Below are 20,249 nucleotides of genomic sequence, written 5' to 3'. Positions count from 1 at the left end.
GGTGCTTAATCATTTTGTTGCGATAGTATTGGTTTTTTTACCGCAAAAATATGATTTATTTTTTTTCTTAAATGTGTTTATTTTGCAAGCTTTATATTAAATTAGTACTATTTTGAAAATATCCAAAAATACATATTTTTTCATTGCATATTTTAACATATTTCACATTTAAGTGAACACACTTTCACACTTAAATGTAGAATATATTTATATTATTCATATATTATATATATAATATATATATTTTATTATTTATTATTATTATTGTCTATTGTGAGCGAGCTGTGGTGCTGAATTTCCCCCAGGGATCAATAAAGTACTTTCTATTCTATCTATTCTATTCTATTCACAGTAATTAATTTCTCTCATTCATATTTTTTTCTTCCTTGCAGGTGACACGAGCGCCCTTCAAGGTCACATCCAAGAAGACAGAAAAAAAAAATGCTGGTTTTCAAGTGACCTTTCACCTCAGGGGTTAACTTGTCCGTCCCTCCGGTCCACCAGGGTGATGATGTGTGTGTTGTGGACTGATGTCCTCCGTTGCCCCTGTGGAGGAGGGGTCCTGGCCTTCGCGAGCGAGGGGTGTGTCCGCCTATAAACACGCCGGCCGCTGCCAGGCCTCCTGTTGCTGTCCCCTGGTGTCCTGGCTCCCTGCACCCATCTCTGTCCACTCCTTGCCGAGTGGAACTCTTCCGCCGTGTGCGCCTTTTTCTTCCGCAGACCATCATGCTGACCCTGGTGGCGCTGGCCTCGCTCGTCGTCCTGGGAATAGGTAAACCCGCACACTTTTGTCTTTATCGCCATGACAACGTGCGTCCTCTCTTTGATGGACGCAAAGGGGATGAGAAGCTCAGTGGGGGATTAATTGATTGAACTTTAATTGCTCAATTAGCTCTCTGCACTCTGCCTTAATTGACATGTTGGCGTAAGATGGGCGTGCAAAAGTATTTGTACACGCTTGTGGGCGCTTGGAGACAAACATAACTTAATGAAGATGTTGCAGCAGAGGTCTGACAGCTCCCTGCATCACATTTATTTCTCGCGCTGTCAATTATTGATTTAGTGTGCAAGAGCAAATTAGCATCATTCATCAGTTCACACTCTCCAGTGACGCGTTCAATATCTGCGAGGACAGTCGGTGTACTTGTATTGTGCCAATAATAATGTGCTGTATACACTACCATAGTGCAGTGTGGTACATCGCTACACATTTGCATTGTCCATTTCTGGATTATCTTTTATTAAAAAGCTAAAAAAAAAACGAGTCAAACAAGTCAAAACAGATGTATACCAAGGCTGTCAAAAATAACGAGTTAACTCGTGTGATTAATCACAAACAATTATCACATTAGTCATGCAGATTTGTGCCCCTTTACTTTAACTGCGCATAGTGGATTTATGTCGAAATATTAGGCTCTTTTTTTAAGTTAATTTTAATCTTGCAAGGGGGTAAATAACTCGTAGGTGTGGTTGTATTTTGGCCTCATTCCTGTGAGAATCCTGCGTGTGACTTAAGCATGAGTGGGACTATGCAGGACTAGCTGCAGTGTTCCCGGGACAACCACCAGCTATCATCTCTTTCGAACTTATCAGGTCCGTAGTGCATTCTTCACTCACACTTCAAGGCAAAAATACAACCTTACCGACTGTAAAGGTGACTAAAGGGTGTTATTTCATGTCAAGAAAGCTCTCTTGTAATGTTGAAAAACGTATTTAGAAGGTAGTAAACAGTTTTTATGCTCGTGCTATGACAATATTTGATTTATAATGAATGATTCCTACTTCGCGGAAAAAGTATTTATGTTACATAACTATTGGTGTTTTTCATGTTCGGAAACAATTAACTGACTGTATTATCTTTTTTGTTATACCAAATAATACATTGCGAGAGTCCGTTTGAATTGAAAATCGGGTTAAATCGAGAACCGATTCTGAATTGAATCGTCAACCCAAGAATGACAATCGAATCACTCACAATTTAATTTCAGTCTTGAATATATATTTGTAAAATGTTATTGAAAATGATTGTTATTCATGTCTTTTTAGAACAGTGTAATAAATGATTGAATACAACAAAACACGTTTTTTTTGTCCAAATATTGGGCTCTTTTTTTAAGTTAATTTTAATTCTGTAAGCGAGTAAATAACGTGTGATTAAACATGATTAATCCAAATTCCAAGGTGTTATTGATCTGAATAAAAACAAATCATTTGACCCACTAGTATAGTGTACACACAAAGTGTATGATCATGTCCTCATCCTCCTTACCCTCTAGTGCCCGAAAAGTCTGAGGCCATCGTGATCTACACGGGCTGGGAGCGCCACGCCCTGGTGGGCTCGGACGTGCGGCTCTCCTGCTCCTTCTTTTCCTGGCGCTGGACCTCTGAGGACGTCACCTTCTCCTGGACGTACAGGCCTGACGGCTCGCGGGACAGCATCTCTGTAATGGACTCACACACAAACACACACACATTGGCCGGACACAACACCTGCTTTCATGACATCATCATCCTGCATTCTGATTTAAACCACATTTGCCCACTTGTGCTTGAATTTGGCAAGAGTCAGTAGAGCATAGGATGTCTTCCAACCAATCAGCAAAGAGAGGCAACGGTCACAATGTAAGGGTTAATAATGATGGTCATGCAGGGGGAGCTCCACAAACCACGTTAAACCCAGATTCCGATCTAACAAAGGTCTTAACTCATTCTCCTTCTATGCCACATCAATATGGAATGCACTCCCAACAGGTGTAAAAGAAAATGCATCTCTATCCTCCTTCAAAACCGCACTAAAAGAACACCTCCAGGCAACTACAACCCTAAACTAACACCCTCCCCCCACCACATCCCACCTCCCCGGATTGTAAATAATCAAATGTATATACCGTATTTTTCGGAGTATAAGTCGCTCCGGAGTATAAATCGCTCCGGAGTATAAATCGCACCGGCCGAAAATGCATAATAAAGAAGGAAAATAACATATATAAGTCGCATTTTTTGGGGAAATGTATTTGATAAAACCCAACACCAAGAATAGACATTTGAAAGGCAATTTAAAATAAATAAAGAATAGTGAACAACAGGCTGAATAAGTGTACGTTATATGAGGCATAAATAACCAACTGAGAACGTGCCTGGTATGTTAACGTAACATATTATGGTATGAGTCATTCAAATAACTATAACATATAGAACATGCTATACGTTTACCAAACAATCTGTCACTCCTAATCGCTAAATCCCATGAAATCTTATACGTCTAGTCTCTTACGTGAATGAGCTAAATAATATTATTTGATATTTTACGGTAATGTGTTAATCATTTCACACATAAGCCGCTCCTGAGTATAAGTCGCACCCCCGGCCAAACTATGAAAAAAACTGCGACTTATTGTCCGAAAAATACGGTACTTGTTCTTATGCTTTCTGAGCTCACTGTGTTCACTGCTCGCTGTAAATATCCTACCAACTCAGACCTACACAGTTTCAATGTCCATTTCTCAGATGATATTATTGTTGATGACTGAAGTGCTGATATCTACCAAACCTAACCCCCCAACCCCCGGATTGTAAATAATGTAAATAATTCAATGTATATACTCTGATGATTAACTTGTGTGATGACTGTATTATGCTGATAGTATATATTTATACCATGAATTGATTAACGTGGACCCCGACTTAAACAAGTTGAAAAACGTATTCGGGTGTTACCATTTAGTGGTCAATTGTACGGAATATGTACTGTACTGTGCAATCTACTAATAAAAGTCTCAATCAATCAATCAAAAAGTCTAAATAAAACATCTAAAATAAGTTAAAAAAAATATGTGGTAAAGTCTAAAGAAATCATTTTCTAAGATTAAAATCTTTAATTGTATTTCAATGTAGTGTTTGGATGAGTGGGTTTCAATGTCAACACGGGAGGACAACCTCATCATTGAGATAAAAGCATGTCAGAGAGCACAATGTACTTATTAATGAATAAACGCAACACACACACACACACACACACATTACAAGTGTAATTTGCATGCATTAACTTCTAATCGCGCTCTCCTTCCCACACCTTTCATTTCGCCGCATCCGCCCTTATCGTCCTCTTCCGTCACTTTAATCTCGCCATCTCCTCCCGTCCTGACCGTCCCACTCCCTCCTCTGCCGTAATGTCGTTCCCCGGCTCCGCCCTCCTCACCCTCCTCTCCTGTTATCTCTCCCACCTCCATCCTTGTCCTAACGTGGCCTACTCGCTGCATGTGGAACTTCACTTTCCTCCTTCTTGGCTGTTATTTGTTTGCAGATCTTTACCTGAACTATATATGGCCACCATTCATAACATGTCAATTTGTAACAGCCTGCCTCTGCTGCACTTATTACATTAACAAACTGAGACTTGTCCATCAGCATCAGTAATAATCATATATTACATTCATATAGAACTTTTCTAGACACCCAAGCACTTTACAGTGAGAACTGCAAACCCATCATTCATTCACTACACATTCACTCCACCTTGGTGGTAAGCTACATTTGTAGCCACAGCTGCCCTGGAATAGACTGATAGACGTGGCTGCTAATCCACCAAACATTCATACACCAGTGTGAGCGGCACTGGGAGCAGGGCGGGTGAAGTGTCTTGTCCAAGGGCACAACGGCAGTGATTAGGATGGCGAAGGTGGAATTTGTAGCAGGAACCCTCAAGTTGTAAGACTGCAGCTCTACCATCTGAGCCATGTTTTTATTTCAGTAAATTTGAAGAAATACACTTGTGCCGATCCCATGAGAATTATTATTATTGCTGTTTAGATTTTTCTGAGAACTGTGGTAAATATTTGAGAATGTTTTTGAACATTTTTTTTTATTTATTTAGTCGAACTTTCCATGAAAACTAGCGTACTTTAATTTGTATAAAAATGGCAGAATTGTATCTATTTTATTTTATATATTTGTTGATTTAATAAGTAAATTGGCCCTAGTGAGTGTGAATGGTTGTCTTGTCTGTGTTGGCCGTTTGTATCAGGCTGATTATCAGCTGCTTTCAAATGCCAAAAGAGCGCATTATTTTTACAGTTATTTTTTATTTATTTTTCAATTTAAGGTGTTTTTAATTATATTACATTTTCTAATTAAAAAGACATTTTTATCTTAAATTTGAAAATCTTATTCAGATTTTTTTTTAGGTCTAGGAATTTTTTTTAAATTTCATTAGTCAAATTTAAACTACATTTCATCTTAAATTTGAACCTTATTTTAATCAGATTTTTTTTTAATTACAAGATGTTTTAAAAAAACGTTAAGTTTGAAATATGTTTTAGCTTAAATTTGAAAAACTTATTCAGATTTTTTTTTAGGTCTAAGAATTTTTTTTAAATTTCATTAGTCAAATTTAAACTACATTTCATCTTAAATTTTAATCTTATTTTAATCAGATTTTTTTAAACTACAAGATGTTTCAAAAAAATGTTAAGTTTGAAATATGTTTTAGCGTAAATTTGAAAACAATCTTATTTAGATTTTTTTTAAGTGTCAGAATGTTTCTTTTAAATTGTATTACATTTGAGAATAATATTAGTGAGATTCTTTGTGTAAGTGGAAGAATCTTTATTTTTAATTTTTATGAAATTTAAAATAAAAAATAAAAATTATATTAAGATTTTGAATGATGTCAATTATAAATGTATGAATAAATTGAATTATAAGCAAACAGTTAATATATATAATGTCTTTTTTTTTTATTTAAACATTTATTTTTTTTACAAATATAGGCTGAGATTGGCAACACTAAATGGTCACCAGTTTGTGAATGTGAGTGTGAATGTTGTCTAAAAACAAAACTATTCCCAAAAAAACATCCATCCATCCATTTTCTACCGCTTGTCCCTTTAGGGGTCGTGGGGGGTGCTGGAGCCCATCTCAGCTGCATTCGGGCGGAAGGACAATTCGCCACCTCATCGCAGCCAAAAAATAAAAATAAACATTTTTAAAAAACATAACAAAAAAACATGTTAATACAAAAATTACATGTTTTAGGTAAAGACATATTTTTGTATTGACCAAAAAAACATGTTAATACAAAATATGTCTTTACTCAAAACATGTAATGTCAGTTGAACTGATGACCTTTATTGATGCACAACATTCCAAATAGAATCGAACATAGAACAGATAAAGCTAATAGACGTTTCCCATGCCATAAAGACCAGAATGTTCCATGAAAGAAAGTATCCCACTTCTCAACATGTGTTCTTGCAGGTGTTCCACTACACTGGGGGTGTGGCCTACGTGGATAACAAAGGCCCCTTCAGAGACCGCCTGGAATTCGTGGGCGACCCCAGCCGCCGCGATGGCTCCATCCTGCTGAAGAACTTGGACTTCGCCGACAATGGAACCTTCACTTGCGACGCCAAGAACCCTCCTGACATCGTGGGCCGACCCTCAAGCGTGCGCCTGCTGGTGTTCGAAAAGGGTGAGCCTTGCCCCCCCGCCCTCCCTCCTCTCAGCTGCCAACTGTTCTCAATTGTTGTTACTTTGCTGGCTCCAAAAGTGTGAAATTAATCTCAATTTGCGCGTCAGACGACGGCGGGACTCGTCGTCACGCTGCCTGGTTAGCGCGGCTACGCCGCCTGTTCGATGAAAGCAATTATCTACTTTTTTTTTACCGCCGCCAACGAGGTTATCAAAATTTCAAACCGGGATTACGGAAAAACGACTCAACCGAGTTCTGTGAAACTTTGTACAGGGGTGACACACAGGCCAACTTTTCTTTCGTTGCTTAATTGATCATTTATGAATGAAGCCTTGGCGGAGGTCTGAGTTCTCTACTGACTGCCATCCTGATTACACAATAAAGTTAAAGTACCAATGATTGTCACACACACACTAGGTGTGGCAAAATGATTCTCTGCATACGACCCATCACCCTTGATCACCCCCTGGAAGGTGAGGGGAACAGTGGGCAGCAGCGGTGGCCACGCCTGGGTGATTTAACCCCCAATTCCAACCCTTGATGCTAAGTGCCAAGCAGGGAGGTAATGGGTCCCATTTTTATAGTCTTTGGTATGACTCGGTTTGAACTCACAACCTACCGACCTCAGGGCGGACACTCTAACCACTAGGCCACCTAGTAGGTTAGAGCTGATTTTCCCACCAGTTCCATTAAACCTTGATGAGAGGCCCCACGGGACTAAAGTGCAAGAATAGTTTTGGTTATAGTAGGATGTTTGTTGCTATTGTTTTCCCCATTTACACATCGACCCAAAAAACAACTTTAGGCCCCCCTTGCTTTTTTAAGGGGCCTTTTACACGTTTTTAAAACAAGAACTATTAAATGTGTATTTTTTGACAAGTCGTTAGCATAAAAAGAGCAAAAACGTGCATCACAGTGGCATTTTTTGAGTGTTTCTTTATTTTAAACTCACATATTTGAACTAAAAAAGAGTGATTCATTAATTATCTGTAATTACCGTATTTTTCGGACTATAAGTCGCTCCGGAGTATAAGTCGCACCGGCCGAAAATGCATAATGAAGAAAAAAAAACACTGGAGTATAAGTCGCATTTTTGGGGGAAATTTATTTGATAAAACCCAACACCAAGAATAGACATTTGAAAGGCAATTTAAAATAAATAAAGAATAGTGAACAACAGGCTGAATAAGTGTACGTTATATGAGGCATAAATAACCAACTGAGAACGTGCCTGGTATGTTAACGTAACATATGGTAAGAGTCATTCAAATAACTATAACATATAGAACATGCTATACGTTTACCAAACAATCTGTCACTCCTAATCGCTAAATCCCATGAAATCTTATACGTCTAGTCTCTTACGTGAATGAGCTAAATAATATTATTTGATATTTTACGGTAGTGTGTTAATAATTTCACACATAAGTCGCGCCTGAGTATAAGTCGCACCCCCAGCCAAACTATGAAAAAAACTGCGACTTATAGTCCGAAAAATACGGTAGTTAAGCCAATTTTAATCTTTTAATCTCTTTCTTTCTTTAGTTTATTTTGAATATGAACACACTTACAGTATAATACATCACACAATTTCATATCATTTCACTTTACATCATGTCCGAAAAGGAGTAGGAAGAAGCAAAGCTTATTTAATCCTACCCCTTTCCCACTTCAGAGCGTTTACAAATATATAGAATCATTTACTGACCTTTTTATAATAGAATGACATCTGTGAATTAGTATATACAACAGTTTTGTAATATGTAATTAATTAATTCAGTCATTATTAACATACTGAGATGAAGAATATCTTATTTTCAATAAGGTTGAAAGTAATTCTCATAATTCTTCTTCCCCTAAAAATTGCGGAGGAAAGCCCTCAATTTGAAGTATTTTCAAATTAATTACATTATTCTAAAGGTAGATATATTAACAAAAAAAAGTAACGTATTCTTTTTAACAGAATTGAACAGATTCGATCTGTTTTATTTACTAAAGTACAACATCAGCTCCATATAAAGTGCTGAACACTTTATTTAGCAACAAGTATTGATTAATTTAATTAACTTTACCATAACTATTAATTTTAGTTTTTTCTTATGAGTGTTTTCAAACATTAAAAAATAGTAATTATGGAATTATGATCTTAAATTTAATTTTTTCAAATTTGTGATTAATTTCATCTGCTTTGTGACACGCATGCGCAAATGAGTGTGCTCCGATTATGCGTATAATGTACACATATTGTACTTGTATAATATATATATGTATATAAATATAATGTACACATATTGTACATGTAATATATCACTTTAGTGATTTTATATACAATATACACATCATTGAACAGGTAATATAGTGATGCACAAATGTGTTATATTAGTATAAAGTCAGTTTATTGTTGGTCAAAACACACCCAGAAGTGACGCCATTTCTCGGTACAAATAGCTACATGCAAGTAACGCAAAAACAAAAGCATCGTCGACTCTCCGCTAAAAACAAGACAATCAAAAACACTCAAATACCTCTGATATATATTTAAGTTCATTATGAATATTTTACACTATTTGTTAGATATGATTCATCCTGTCCCTGCTATTTAAAGTCACCAGTCTTGTGACAGAGTGAGACCTCCTTTTCACCCAGACCACGTACTATCTTTTGTGCCGCATGTTGCTACTGTTACATTCATATAGAGACAGTAATATTACAAATGTGATTAAAAAAACACAACGCACCAAATATGACTGTAATTAATGCGGTGGTGACTTGTCCAGGGTGTACCCTGTCTTCCGTTCTAGGGCAGTTGGCATAGCCCCTCCCACCCACGACCCTGAAACGGACAAGCGGTAAAAAATGGAAAGATGGTTAATTAGTCACAATTGAAGACAGTTTTACGGAAGATCGCTGGAGGACATCGCCACCTACTGGCCTGGCATGCTCATTACATCTTAGCTTTTACTCAGTGGCCTAGTGCAGTGTTTTTCAACCACTGTGCCGCGTACAGTCTGGTGTGCCGTGGGAGATTATCTAATTTCACCTATTTAGGTTAAAAATATTGTTTGCAAACCAGTAATTATAGTCTGCAAATGATGTGTTGTTGTTGAGTGTCGGTGCTGTCTAGAGCTCGGCGGAGTAACCGTGTAATACTCTTCCATATCAGTAGGTGGTAGCCGGTAGCTAATTGCTTTGTAGATGTCGGAAACAGCGGGAAGCAGTGTGCAGGTAAAAAGGTATCTAATGCTTAAACCAAAAATAAACAAAAGGTGAGTGCCCCTAAGAAAAGGCATTGAAGCTTAGGGAAAGCTATGCAGAACGAAGCTAAAACTGAACTGGCTGCAAAGTAAACAAAAACAGAATGCTGGACGACAGCAAAGACTTACAGCGTGTGGAGCAGACAGCGTCCACAAAGTACATTTGTACATGACATGACAATCAACACCAAAATAGGAGCGCAAGACAAGAACTAAAACACTACACACAGGAAAACACTGAAAAACTCAAAATAAGTCAGGGCGTGATGTGACAGGCCGTGACAGTACACCTACTTTGAGACAAGAGCTATAGTGATGCATGGTTGGTTATGGTTTGAATTCATATCCGACAATTGCGACGACTGAGTTTCATTTTTTAACGATTTCTGCTGGTGGTGTGCCTCCGGATTTTTTCAACGCAAAAAATGTGCCTTGGCTCAAAAAAGGTTGAATAACTGGCCCTGAGATCAGTAGGTTGTGAGTTCAAACCCCGGCCGAGTCATACCAAAGACTATAAGAATTGGACCCATTACCTCCCTGCTTGACATTCAGCATCAAGGGTTGGATTTTGGTATTAAATCACCAAAAATTATTCCCGGGCGCGGCCACCGCTGCTGCTCACTGCTCCCCGCTCCCCTGACCTACCAGGGGGTGAACAAGGGGATGGGTCAAATGCAGAGGACAAATTTCACCACACCTAGTGTGTGTGTGTGACAATCATTGGTACTTTAACTTTAACTTTATTAATGAGTTACATTATTAGATATTAATTTGATTCGTCAACAAAAAGAACTAAGATGTCTTGTTCAGTTATACATCTTTAATGGGTATTAAAATGGAGATGTCCGATAATATCGGCCTGCGGATATTATCGGCTGATAAATGCTTTAAAATGTAATATCGGAAATTATCGGTATCGTTTTTTTTTTAAATTTATTTATTTTATTAAATCAGCATAAAAAACACAAGATACACTTACAATTAGTGCACCAACCCAAAAAACCTCCCTCCCCCATTTACACTCATTCACACACATTCATACAAAAGGGTTGTTTCTTTCTGTTATTAATATTCTGGTTCCTACATTAGACTTAGACTTAGACAAACTTTAATGATTCACAAGGGAAATTGTTATATATTGTATAATTTTATGATTATGATATTATATATCAATATATATCAATACAGTCTGCAAGGGATGCAGTCCGTAAGCACACATGATTGTGCGTGTTGCTGCTCCACTAATAGTACTAACCTTTAACAGTTAATTTGACTCATTTTCATTAGTTACTAGTTTCTATGTAACTGTTTTTATATTGTTTTATTTTCTTTTTTATTCAAGAAAATGTTTTTAATTTATTTATCTTATTTTATTTATTTTTATTTTTTTTTTAAAAAGGACCTTATCTTCACCATACCTGGTTGTCCAAATTAGGCATAATAATGTATTAATTCCACGACTGTATATATCGGTATCGGTAATTAAGAGTTGGACAATATCGGTATATCGGCAAAAAAGCCATTATCGGACATCCCTAGTATTAAATATGCCCTCAGTGGAAAATGTTGGACACCCTTTTTGTAGGTGATGAATTGTCTGTAGGGGGCGCCAGCAATGTCGTGAATAATGCATGTTTCTCCTCACTGGAAGACGTTGGCGTTATCGCTCAGATTGTTATCGCCATCTTTAGCTCCGCCCATTCCACCTTCACTCCCCTCTCTGCACTCATTCATGCGCTCGTCTCCTTCAGTGCGACCTTCACCGTCCTCCTTCAACTTTTTTTTTTATCTCTCCTCCCTCACTGCAGTGCCCATCCAGGCGGGCGTGATCACGGGCTCCATCATCGGGGCGGTGCTGGGCCTGCTGGTGCTCATCGTGGTCATCTACTACCTGATGCGCTTCCTGGTGGCGCGCCGCGTCTTCAGCCTCAACGTCAGGTCAGTGCCCGGCCCCCGACTGGCGGCGGCGCTGTCCCGGGCCGGCCTGTGTTGCCAGGGTCTGGAGCTGAAACCAGAGCCCCTCCCTGGCACGGACACCTGCGTGGCCAAGATGGCGTAGCAAATTCCCTTTACGGGTCTGCTGAGAGAAGGGGAAGTTATTTAGCTGTCTGATAGCCATCTTTATCTTGATGTAATCCAAATGCACTGGGGGAGGGGTGGGGGGGATGTCATGGTGATAATCCACTGGATCATGAAGATGATGCATCCATCATCTTGCCCGTATCTTTCCCATCTTAAGAGATCCTAACACATTTCCGCCACAGGGCTGTTGCTGGTAGATGACATGCAGGGACACCATGTGACCACTAGGGGGAGAGGAAGACATCCTGACATTGTCTCTTCTTTTTTTTGTCCCCTCCAGCAAACATGGCAAGAAAAAGAAGGAGGGATCACAGCAGAGACAGGCAAGTTCCTTCCGCTTCTTACTCTTTCTTTCCACCCAGTCTCTCTTGCTTCTCGCCACCGCCGCCCCCTTTTCTTCTCGCGTGTCCAAATCGCACGCCGTCGTCTGAATCAACAGCTGGCTGTCAGCAAGTATTTGGCCCGCGCAGGAAAAATGTGGTGTCGGAATATTTGTCGTGACGTGACTTGTGCAGTAACAGTCAACGACAAACCGCAGCCGTGCGGCGTGCCAGCAGGGGGCGTAATTGGATGGTAGCGATGGAGGTTTGCTGTTGCCGGCACTCACATGGAAAATAACAGACTATTATGACCTGTCCTGCGATGACGGCAGGAGGGGGATGCATGTCGGTGGTGCAAACAAACACAGCAGCGCGCTTGATTGTGAGAGTGAATAGGCCCATTTCCCACAATGCAACACTCCAGATTACCTTTCGCGCTCATCCTGCCGGTTAATTGCTCACCATCAGTCCTTTTAAAAGCGTCTTTACGTCTTCGAGCATTTCTGGGAGTGGCTGTGGTGACGTCACGGCGAGATCCCTATTGGTTTTGAGTGACACACTGAATATAGGACAAGATAGCCGAGTGAGGGTAACTGAGGTCAAAGGTCAAATCAGTGCAGCAAAGGAGCTTTTCTGGTTTGCAACACATGAAAGTTAATTACCGTATTTTTCGGATTATAAGTTTTTTTCATAGTTTGGCCGGGGGTGCGATTTATACTCTGGAGCGACTTATGTGTGAAATTATTAACACATTACCGTAAAATATCAAATAGTATTATTTATCTCATTCACGTAAGAGACTAGACGTATATCAGCAATCCTCTTTAAAATGTCTATTCTTGGTGTTGGATTTTATCAAATAAATGTCCCCCAAAAATGCGACTTATACTCCAGTGCGACTTATATATGTTTTTTTCCTTCTTTATTGTGCGACTTATACTCCGGAGCGAAGAATACGGCACTGCATGAATCCTATTGATTTTATTAGGGTTGGGTGTTATGGCCTAAAATCTATATAACATATAATGCATCCATCCATCCATCCATCTTCTTCCGCTTATCCGAGGTCGGGTCGCGGGGGCAGCAGCTTAAGCAGGGAAGCCCAGACTTCCCTCTCCCCAGCCACTTCGTCCAGCTCTTCCTGTGGGACCCCGAGGCGTTCCCAGGCCAGCCGGGAGACATAGTCTTCCCAACGTGTCCTGGGTCTTCCCCGCGGCCTCCTACCGGTGGGACGTGCCCTAAACACCTCCCTAGGGAGGCGTTCGGGTGGCATCCTGACCAGATGCCCGAACCACCTCATCTGGCTCCTCTCGATGTGGAGGAGCAGCGGCTTTACTTTGAGCTCCTCCCGGATGGCAGAGCTTCTCACCCTATCTCTAAGGGAGAGCCCAGCCACCAGGCGGAGGAAACTCATTTCGGCCGCTTGTACCCGTGATCATGTCCTTTCGGTCATAACCCAAAGCTCATGACCATAGGTGAGGATGGGAACGTAGATCGACCGGTAAATTGAGAGCTTTGCCTTCCGGCTCAGCTCCTTCTTCACCACAACGGATCGATACAGCGTCCGCATTACTGAAGACGCCGCACCGATCCGCCTGTCGATCTCACGATCCACTCTTCCCCCCACTCGTGAACAAGACTCCGAGGTACTTGAACTCCTCCACTTGGGGCAAGATCTCCTCCCCAACCCGGAGATATAATGCAGCCAAAACTATTATTAACCTACCGGTACTTGATAATTTACTTTTAATATCCCGTTACTTTCTGTTGTAACACTTCTGTTAAATATGTAAAAAAGCACTTATTCTTTCGTTGTTTGGATACTTGACATTAGTTTTGGGCTATAATACAAAGTACCGTATTTTTCGGAGTATAAGTCGCACCGGCCGAAAATGCATAATAAAGAAGGAAAAAAACATATTCTTGGTGTTGGATTTTATCAAATAAATTTCCCCAAAAAATGCGACTTATACTCCAGTGCGACTTATATATGTTTTTTTTCCTTCTTTATTATGCATTTTCGGCCGGTGCGACTTATACTCCGGAGCGACTTATAATCCGAAAAATACGGCACTGCATGAATCCTATTGGTTTTATTAGTGTTTTATTAGGGTTGGGGGATATGGCCTAAAATCTATATAACATATAATGCAGCCAAAACTATTATTAACCTATTTGATAATTTACTTTTAATATCCCCGTTACTTTCTGTTGTAACACTCCTGTTAAAAATGTAAAAAAAACACTTATTTTTCTGTTGTTTGGATACTTGACATTAGTTTTGGGCTGTAATACAAAGTAGTTACAGTGACACTATTGGTCACACCAATGCTGACACTCACATTATTTCAATATTACTGAATAATTTCATTTTTATGACACTCATAACCAGACAAAAGGATGGTGGTGAAACAATATCAATTACATATTTATTTCATTATTCTCATTTATTATCGGTACATACTGTATTTTTCGGAGTATAAGTCGCACCTGCCGAAAATGCATAATAAAAAAGGAAAAAAACATATAAGTCGCACTGGAGCCCGGCCAAACTATGAAAAAAACTGCGACTTATAGTCCGAAAAATACGGTACTATTTTGAGCAAAATAAAGTAAATAATGCAAATATTAAGCATAATCAAAAACTACACTTAGCTCTGTTTTAAGTCATTAGGCGTTTACCCTTAAAGTCCTCCTGTGTGTCCAGGGACTTATTTCTGACTTTGTAAAAATAAAAATGCCAAAATAACAAAAGATTTTGTGATAGTAAAAAAAATATCGATCTAACTACTATACACTGATGCTATACTTGTTATCGTTGCTGTAGTTTGGTCTTTATTTGAAGGGACAATGCACAGAAACATTAAGCTCAAAGACAGATATCTTCTGTACCAGTTTATAGCTAAAAAGCTCATTTCCACTTGCAGTCCCTGGCTACCTAAATTAAAGGGATACAAAAATCATGCAATAAAATTATGACAATAAAATCATATTATAGCATGTAATCACAGTCATAAAATGCCCTTTCATGGACACATATTTAATATACAATACAACCACACCTCATTTACATCATCGCACAAAGACAATACATGCTCTTGTTCACATCTGTCATCATTTGTAAAAACAACCATGATTTTAACCCACACCTCACAATTTACAACAAAACGCTCTCGTGGATAAATATAATACACATTAAGTTGAGGTGTCAAACTGTCTATTCGTATCGATCCACCCACCTCTGTTTACATTGCAGAGCTCTAGCTTAGTGTTTAGCATGGCTTATTGTATCCTCCTGCGATGTGTAGTGTAGCATATTTAGCTATTCCTTGCCCTCCAGTGATAATGATACTTGTAAGAAACTTAATTATTGCCGCCATGGAGGTGAGGATTGCTGACTTAGAAGCAGCTTTGCACTGCAGAGGGACATTAGCCACGTTGTCCGCTCATCGCTGTTAAATTTGCGGGACACAACTAGAACGTGTCATCAACATACATAATCACAATAGTGTTAAAAGCTGTATCGACGACCAATTTTATATCGTCCATATCGCACAACCCTATGTCCTGATGGCTTCTCGTTAAACAGGCCGCCGTCTACGCTTTGGATTGTCGTTGAACTGGCAGGTGCGTCAAGAGTCCTATTGGTTTTGAGCGATAACAGGAGAGTCAAATCGGTTTTGCGTTTTTTCTCCACCTCTCAAAGTAACTTTTGAACTGATGATCTTTGGGAGTACCGTTGGAATGTCACTGCAAGAACCCTGTTGGTTTTGAGTGACATATAACGTAAAGAGTCAACCCAAGTCAAAGGTCATTACGGCGCCAAAGCTGGAGTTGCACTGGTGGAACAAGAACCCTGTTGGTTTTGAAGGATAGGTGATATCAAAAGTAAGTTTTCTTCTTGACTTGTTCGCGACAAGATCCCTGTTGGTTTTGGTAGCTCCGATTGAGGTGAAAGGTCGTATTAGCACTCAGCATTTTAACACATTGCTAATCAGTGAAAGGCCACTACTGTTGTACTGTATTATGATCATTGTGAATACTACTTGTATTTTGAGGTATGGGGGCACACTGGGGGGTCCCCACCCGCAATGTGAGGGGGACACCCCCCCACCCGCCCATTGCACCATCACATCCCTCCCACTTTCTTCTTTTCTTCTTTTAACTGTCAGCTTGCCACTGCCTACATTGTGTGTGTGTGTGTGTGTGTGTGTGTGTGTTCTGGCAACTTAATGGGGACATTGCTCTGTTTACACAGTCACCTTTAGGGGGCCTCTGACGGTATGGGGACAAAAAAACAGGTTCCTTAAAGGGAAACCTTTTTAAATGTTAGTCAGATCCATAAGTGATTTTTAAGCTTTGGCCCATAAAACATTAATAGTACTGTGATTTTGTATGGTATCCATTCTTAGTTAAAACTAATATATTTTTCCAAAAACAAAATCTGGTTTAGTGTTCAATAGGATGACATTTTCATACAGCATGATTTTAAAACATTATTACCTTAAAGCAGGGGTCTCAAACTCAATTTACCTGGGGGCCACTGGATGCAGAAACTGGGTGAGGCTGGGCCGCAAGAAAAGATTTCTTAAAAAAATCTAACATGCACTTTTTAATGAATTCACCTTCTTTGAATGGCTATCCCGCCCTAGCAACATACTTGCTAACCCTCCCGATTTTTCCGGGAGACTCACGAATTTCAATGCCCCTTCCGACAACCTCCTGGGGCAACCATTCCCCCGAATATGTCCCGATTTTCACCCGGGAAACAGTATTAAGGGCATGCCATGAAGGCACTGCCTTTAACGTCCTCTACGACCTGTCGTCACGTCCGCTTTTTCACCATACAAACAGCATGCCGGCCCAGTCACATGTTATATGCGGCTTCTGCAGACACACGTAAGTGACTGCAAGACATACTTGGTCAACAGCCATACAGGTCACACTGAGGGTGGCCGTATAAACAACTTTATCACTGTTACAAATATGCGCCACACTGTGAAACCACACCAAACAAGAATGACAAACACATTTCGGGAGAACATCCGCACCGTAACACAACATAAACACAACAGGACAAATACCCAGAACACAACGCAGCCCTAACTCTTCCGGGCTGCAATATACACCCTCGCTACCACCAAACCCCGCCCACCTCAACCAACGCACGGAGGAGTTGGGGGGGTTGATGTGTGGCGGCGCAGGGTTGGGGGGGGGCGGGGTTTGGTGGTAGCGGGGGTGTATATTGCAGCCCGAAAGAGTTAGGGCTGCATGGGATTCTGGGTATTTGTTAAGCTGTGTTTATGTTGTGTTACGGTGCGGATGTTCTCCCGAAATGTGTTTGTCATTCTTGTTTGGTGTGGGTTCACAGTGTGGCGCATATTTGTAACAGTGTTAAACTTGTTTATACGGCCACCCTCAGTGGGACCTGTATGGCTGTTGACCAAGTATGTCTTGCAGTCATTTACGTGTGTGTACAGTAGTCAAATACAACATGTGACTGGGCTGGCACACTGTTTGTTCAGGTTGTAGAGGGCGCTAAAGGCAGTGACATCACGGCACGCCCTTAATATTGTTGTTTGGGTGAAGACATTAGAGAGAATAGTTGCCCTGAAATTCGGGAGTCTCCCAGAAAAATCGTGAGGGTTGGCAAGTATGACGCTGTCAAGCGCCGTTCATATAAAACTCGCGGGCCGCACTAACATTACATTTTCATATTAAGGTGCGGGCCGCAAAATAAGGTCTCGCGGGCCGCAATTGGCGTGTCTGAGACCCCTGCCTTAAGCTATGATTCACATTCAGAATGTTCCATCCTTCTATGTATGGTAGTTGGAATTGCAGACAACTTCATTACTGCTAAATAGCAGTTTTCAGTAATGTCACAGAAGATGCAGGATTTGCTTTAACATTTAAGTGGTGAAACTTCCTATAAGAGGACAGCTGTAGTGCTGTATTCTGACCATCATGTCATATTTAATTTGAACTTTTTTTTTTTTTTAAATGGTCCTCAGTAGTCACGTACAAATTTGTGTGAATTATGCAAAATTATTCAAATTTAGTCCCCATGAACCATATTAAATCTTTTTTCCCCAGGGTCCCCAGTAAGAATGATCAGCACATTACCGTATTTTCCGCACTATAAGGCGCACCTAAAAACCTCCAATTTTCTCAAAAGCTGACCGTGCGCCTTATAATCCGGTGCGCTTTATATATGGACCAATATTGAGCCACAACAAACGCTTACGACGCAGAGTTTAAAATTAAGACGATCAGCCACGCGGTAGAACACGGGAATAGAGCAGCAACGAGAGAATTTAACATAAACAAATCAATGGTGTTTAATTCGGACACTGGAGAAGAAGAATTCGAGGGATTCGTGGATGAGGAATAACATCATAAAGTGAGCTTTATATGTTTATTTTGTGTGTTGTGTTGTGTGACATTAACGTTTGAGCAACGTTGAGTTATTGATATATTGTTATTGCTCCGCACTATTTGGAGTGTTACTATATTGTGATTGCACTAACGTTTGATTTACCGTAACACTATCACTGTTTTTTACCTGTTTATTGAATCAGGGAAAAGTTCCCCTCCACTATGTGATATAAATGTTGCACTACATGTTATACCTTGCTGTTGTTAAAAGATAAACAAAACACCACGTCACCGACTTTACCGCGGGGAAAATAATAAAACAGCTGTTTATTCATTTTGGGAGTGAACAGAGTTGTCAGAACGCTGGTTTGTAATCTATTAATAAAGTTGGACTGACCTATCTGACTGTTTTGTTGACATTCCCTTTAGCGCAGCTCCATCTAGTGGATGTATAGGTGCGCCTTATAATCCGGTGCGCCTTATATATGAACATAGTTTTGAAATATGCCATTCGTTGAAGGTGCGCCTTATAATCCGGTGCGCCTTATATATGAACAAAGTTTTGAAATATGCCATTCATTGAAGGTGCGCCTTATAATCCGGTGCGCTTTATATATGAACAACATTTTGAAATATGCCATTCATTGAAGGTGCGCCTTATATATGAACAAAGTTTTGAAATATGCCATTCATTGAAGGTGCGCTTTATAATTCGGTGCACTTTATATATGAACAAATTTTTTAAATATGCCATTCATTGAAGGTGCGCCTTATAATCCGGTGCGCTTTATATATGAACAAAGTTTTGAAATATGCCATTCATTGAAGGTGCGCCTTATAATCCGGTGCGCCTTATATATGAACAAAGTTTTGAAATACGCCATTCATTGAAGGTGCGCTTTATAATCCGGTGCGCCTTATGTATGAACAAAGTTTTGAAATATGCCATTCATAAACGGTGCGCCTTATAATCCGGTGCGCCTTATATATGAACAAAGTTTTGAAATATGCCATTCATTGAAGGCGCGCCTTATAATCCGGTGCGCCTTATATATGAACAAAGTTTTGAAATATGCCATTCATTGAAGGCGCGCCTTATAATCCGGTGCGCCTTATATATGAACAAAGTTTTGCAATATGCCATTCGTTGAAGGTGCGTTTTATAATCCGGTGCGCTTTATATATGAACAAAGTTTTGAAATATGCCATTCATTGAAGGCACGACTTATAATCCGGTGCGCCTTATATATGAACAAAGTTTTGAAATATGCCATTCATTGAAAGCATGCCTTATAATCCGGTGCGCTTTATATATGAACAACGTTTTGAAATATGCCATTCGTTGAAGTTGCGCCTTATAATCCGGTGCGCCTTATATATGAACAAAGTTTTGAAATATGCCATTCGTTGAAGGTGTGCCTTATAATCCAGTGCGCCTTATATATGAACAAAGTTTTGAAATATGCCATTCGTTGAAGGTGCGCTTTATAATCCGGTGCGCTTTATATATGAACAAAGTTTTGAAATATGCCATTCATTGAAGGTGCGCCTTATAATCCGGTGCGCTTTATATATGAACAAAGTTTTGAAATATGCCATTCGTTGAAGGTGCGCCTTATATATGAACAAAGTTGAAATATGCCATTCATTGACAGTGCGCCTTATAATCCGGTGCGCCTTATATATGAACAAAGTTTTTAAATATGCCATTCGTTGAAGGTGCGCTTTATAATCCGGTGCGCTTTATAT

The 20,249-nt window shown here is 39.8% G+C and overlaps 1 protein-coding gene across 3 annotated transcripts in view; it reads left to right on the top strand.

The window, feature by feature from the left end:
- Nucleotides 1–610: 610 nt before the first annotated feature.
- mpz (myelin protein zero) overlaps nucleotides 611–20,249 on the top strand; it is a 29,840-nt gene continuing 10,201 nt past the window's right edge. For all 3 annotated transcript variants that reach the window (XM_061979014.1, XM_061979012.1, XM_061979013.2), the window contains exons 1-5: nucleotides 611–772; nucleotides 2,277–2,443; nucleotides 6,256–6,469; nucleotides 11,532–11,661; nucleotides 12,086–12,128. In XM_061979014.1, coding sequence (XP_061834998.1) covers nucleotides 727–772; nucleotides 2,277–2,443; nucleotides 6,256–6,469; nucleotides 11,532–11,661; nucleotides 12,086–12,128 — 600 coding nt within the window. In that variant the 5' untranslated portion in view covers nucleotides 611–726. The remainder of the gene's footprint in view (nucleotides 773–2,276; nucleotides 2,444–6,255; nucleotides 6,470–11,531; nucleotides 11,662–12,085; nucleotides 12,129–20,249) is intronic.

This window comes from Nerophis lumbriciformis, linkage group LG19 (genome assembly GCF_033978685.3).
Source record: "Nerophis lumbriciformis linkage group LG19, RoL_Nlum_v2.1, whole genome shotgun sequence".
Taxonomy (NCBI): Eukaryota; Metazoa; Chordata; class Actinopteri; order Syngnathiformes; family Syngnathidae; genus Nerophis; species Nerophis lumbriciformis.
This window is presented reverse-complemented; position numbering and strand designations above follow the sequence as displayed.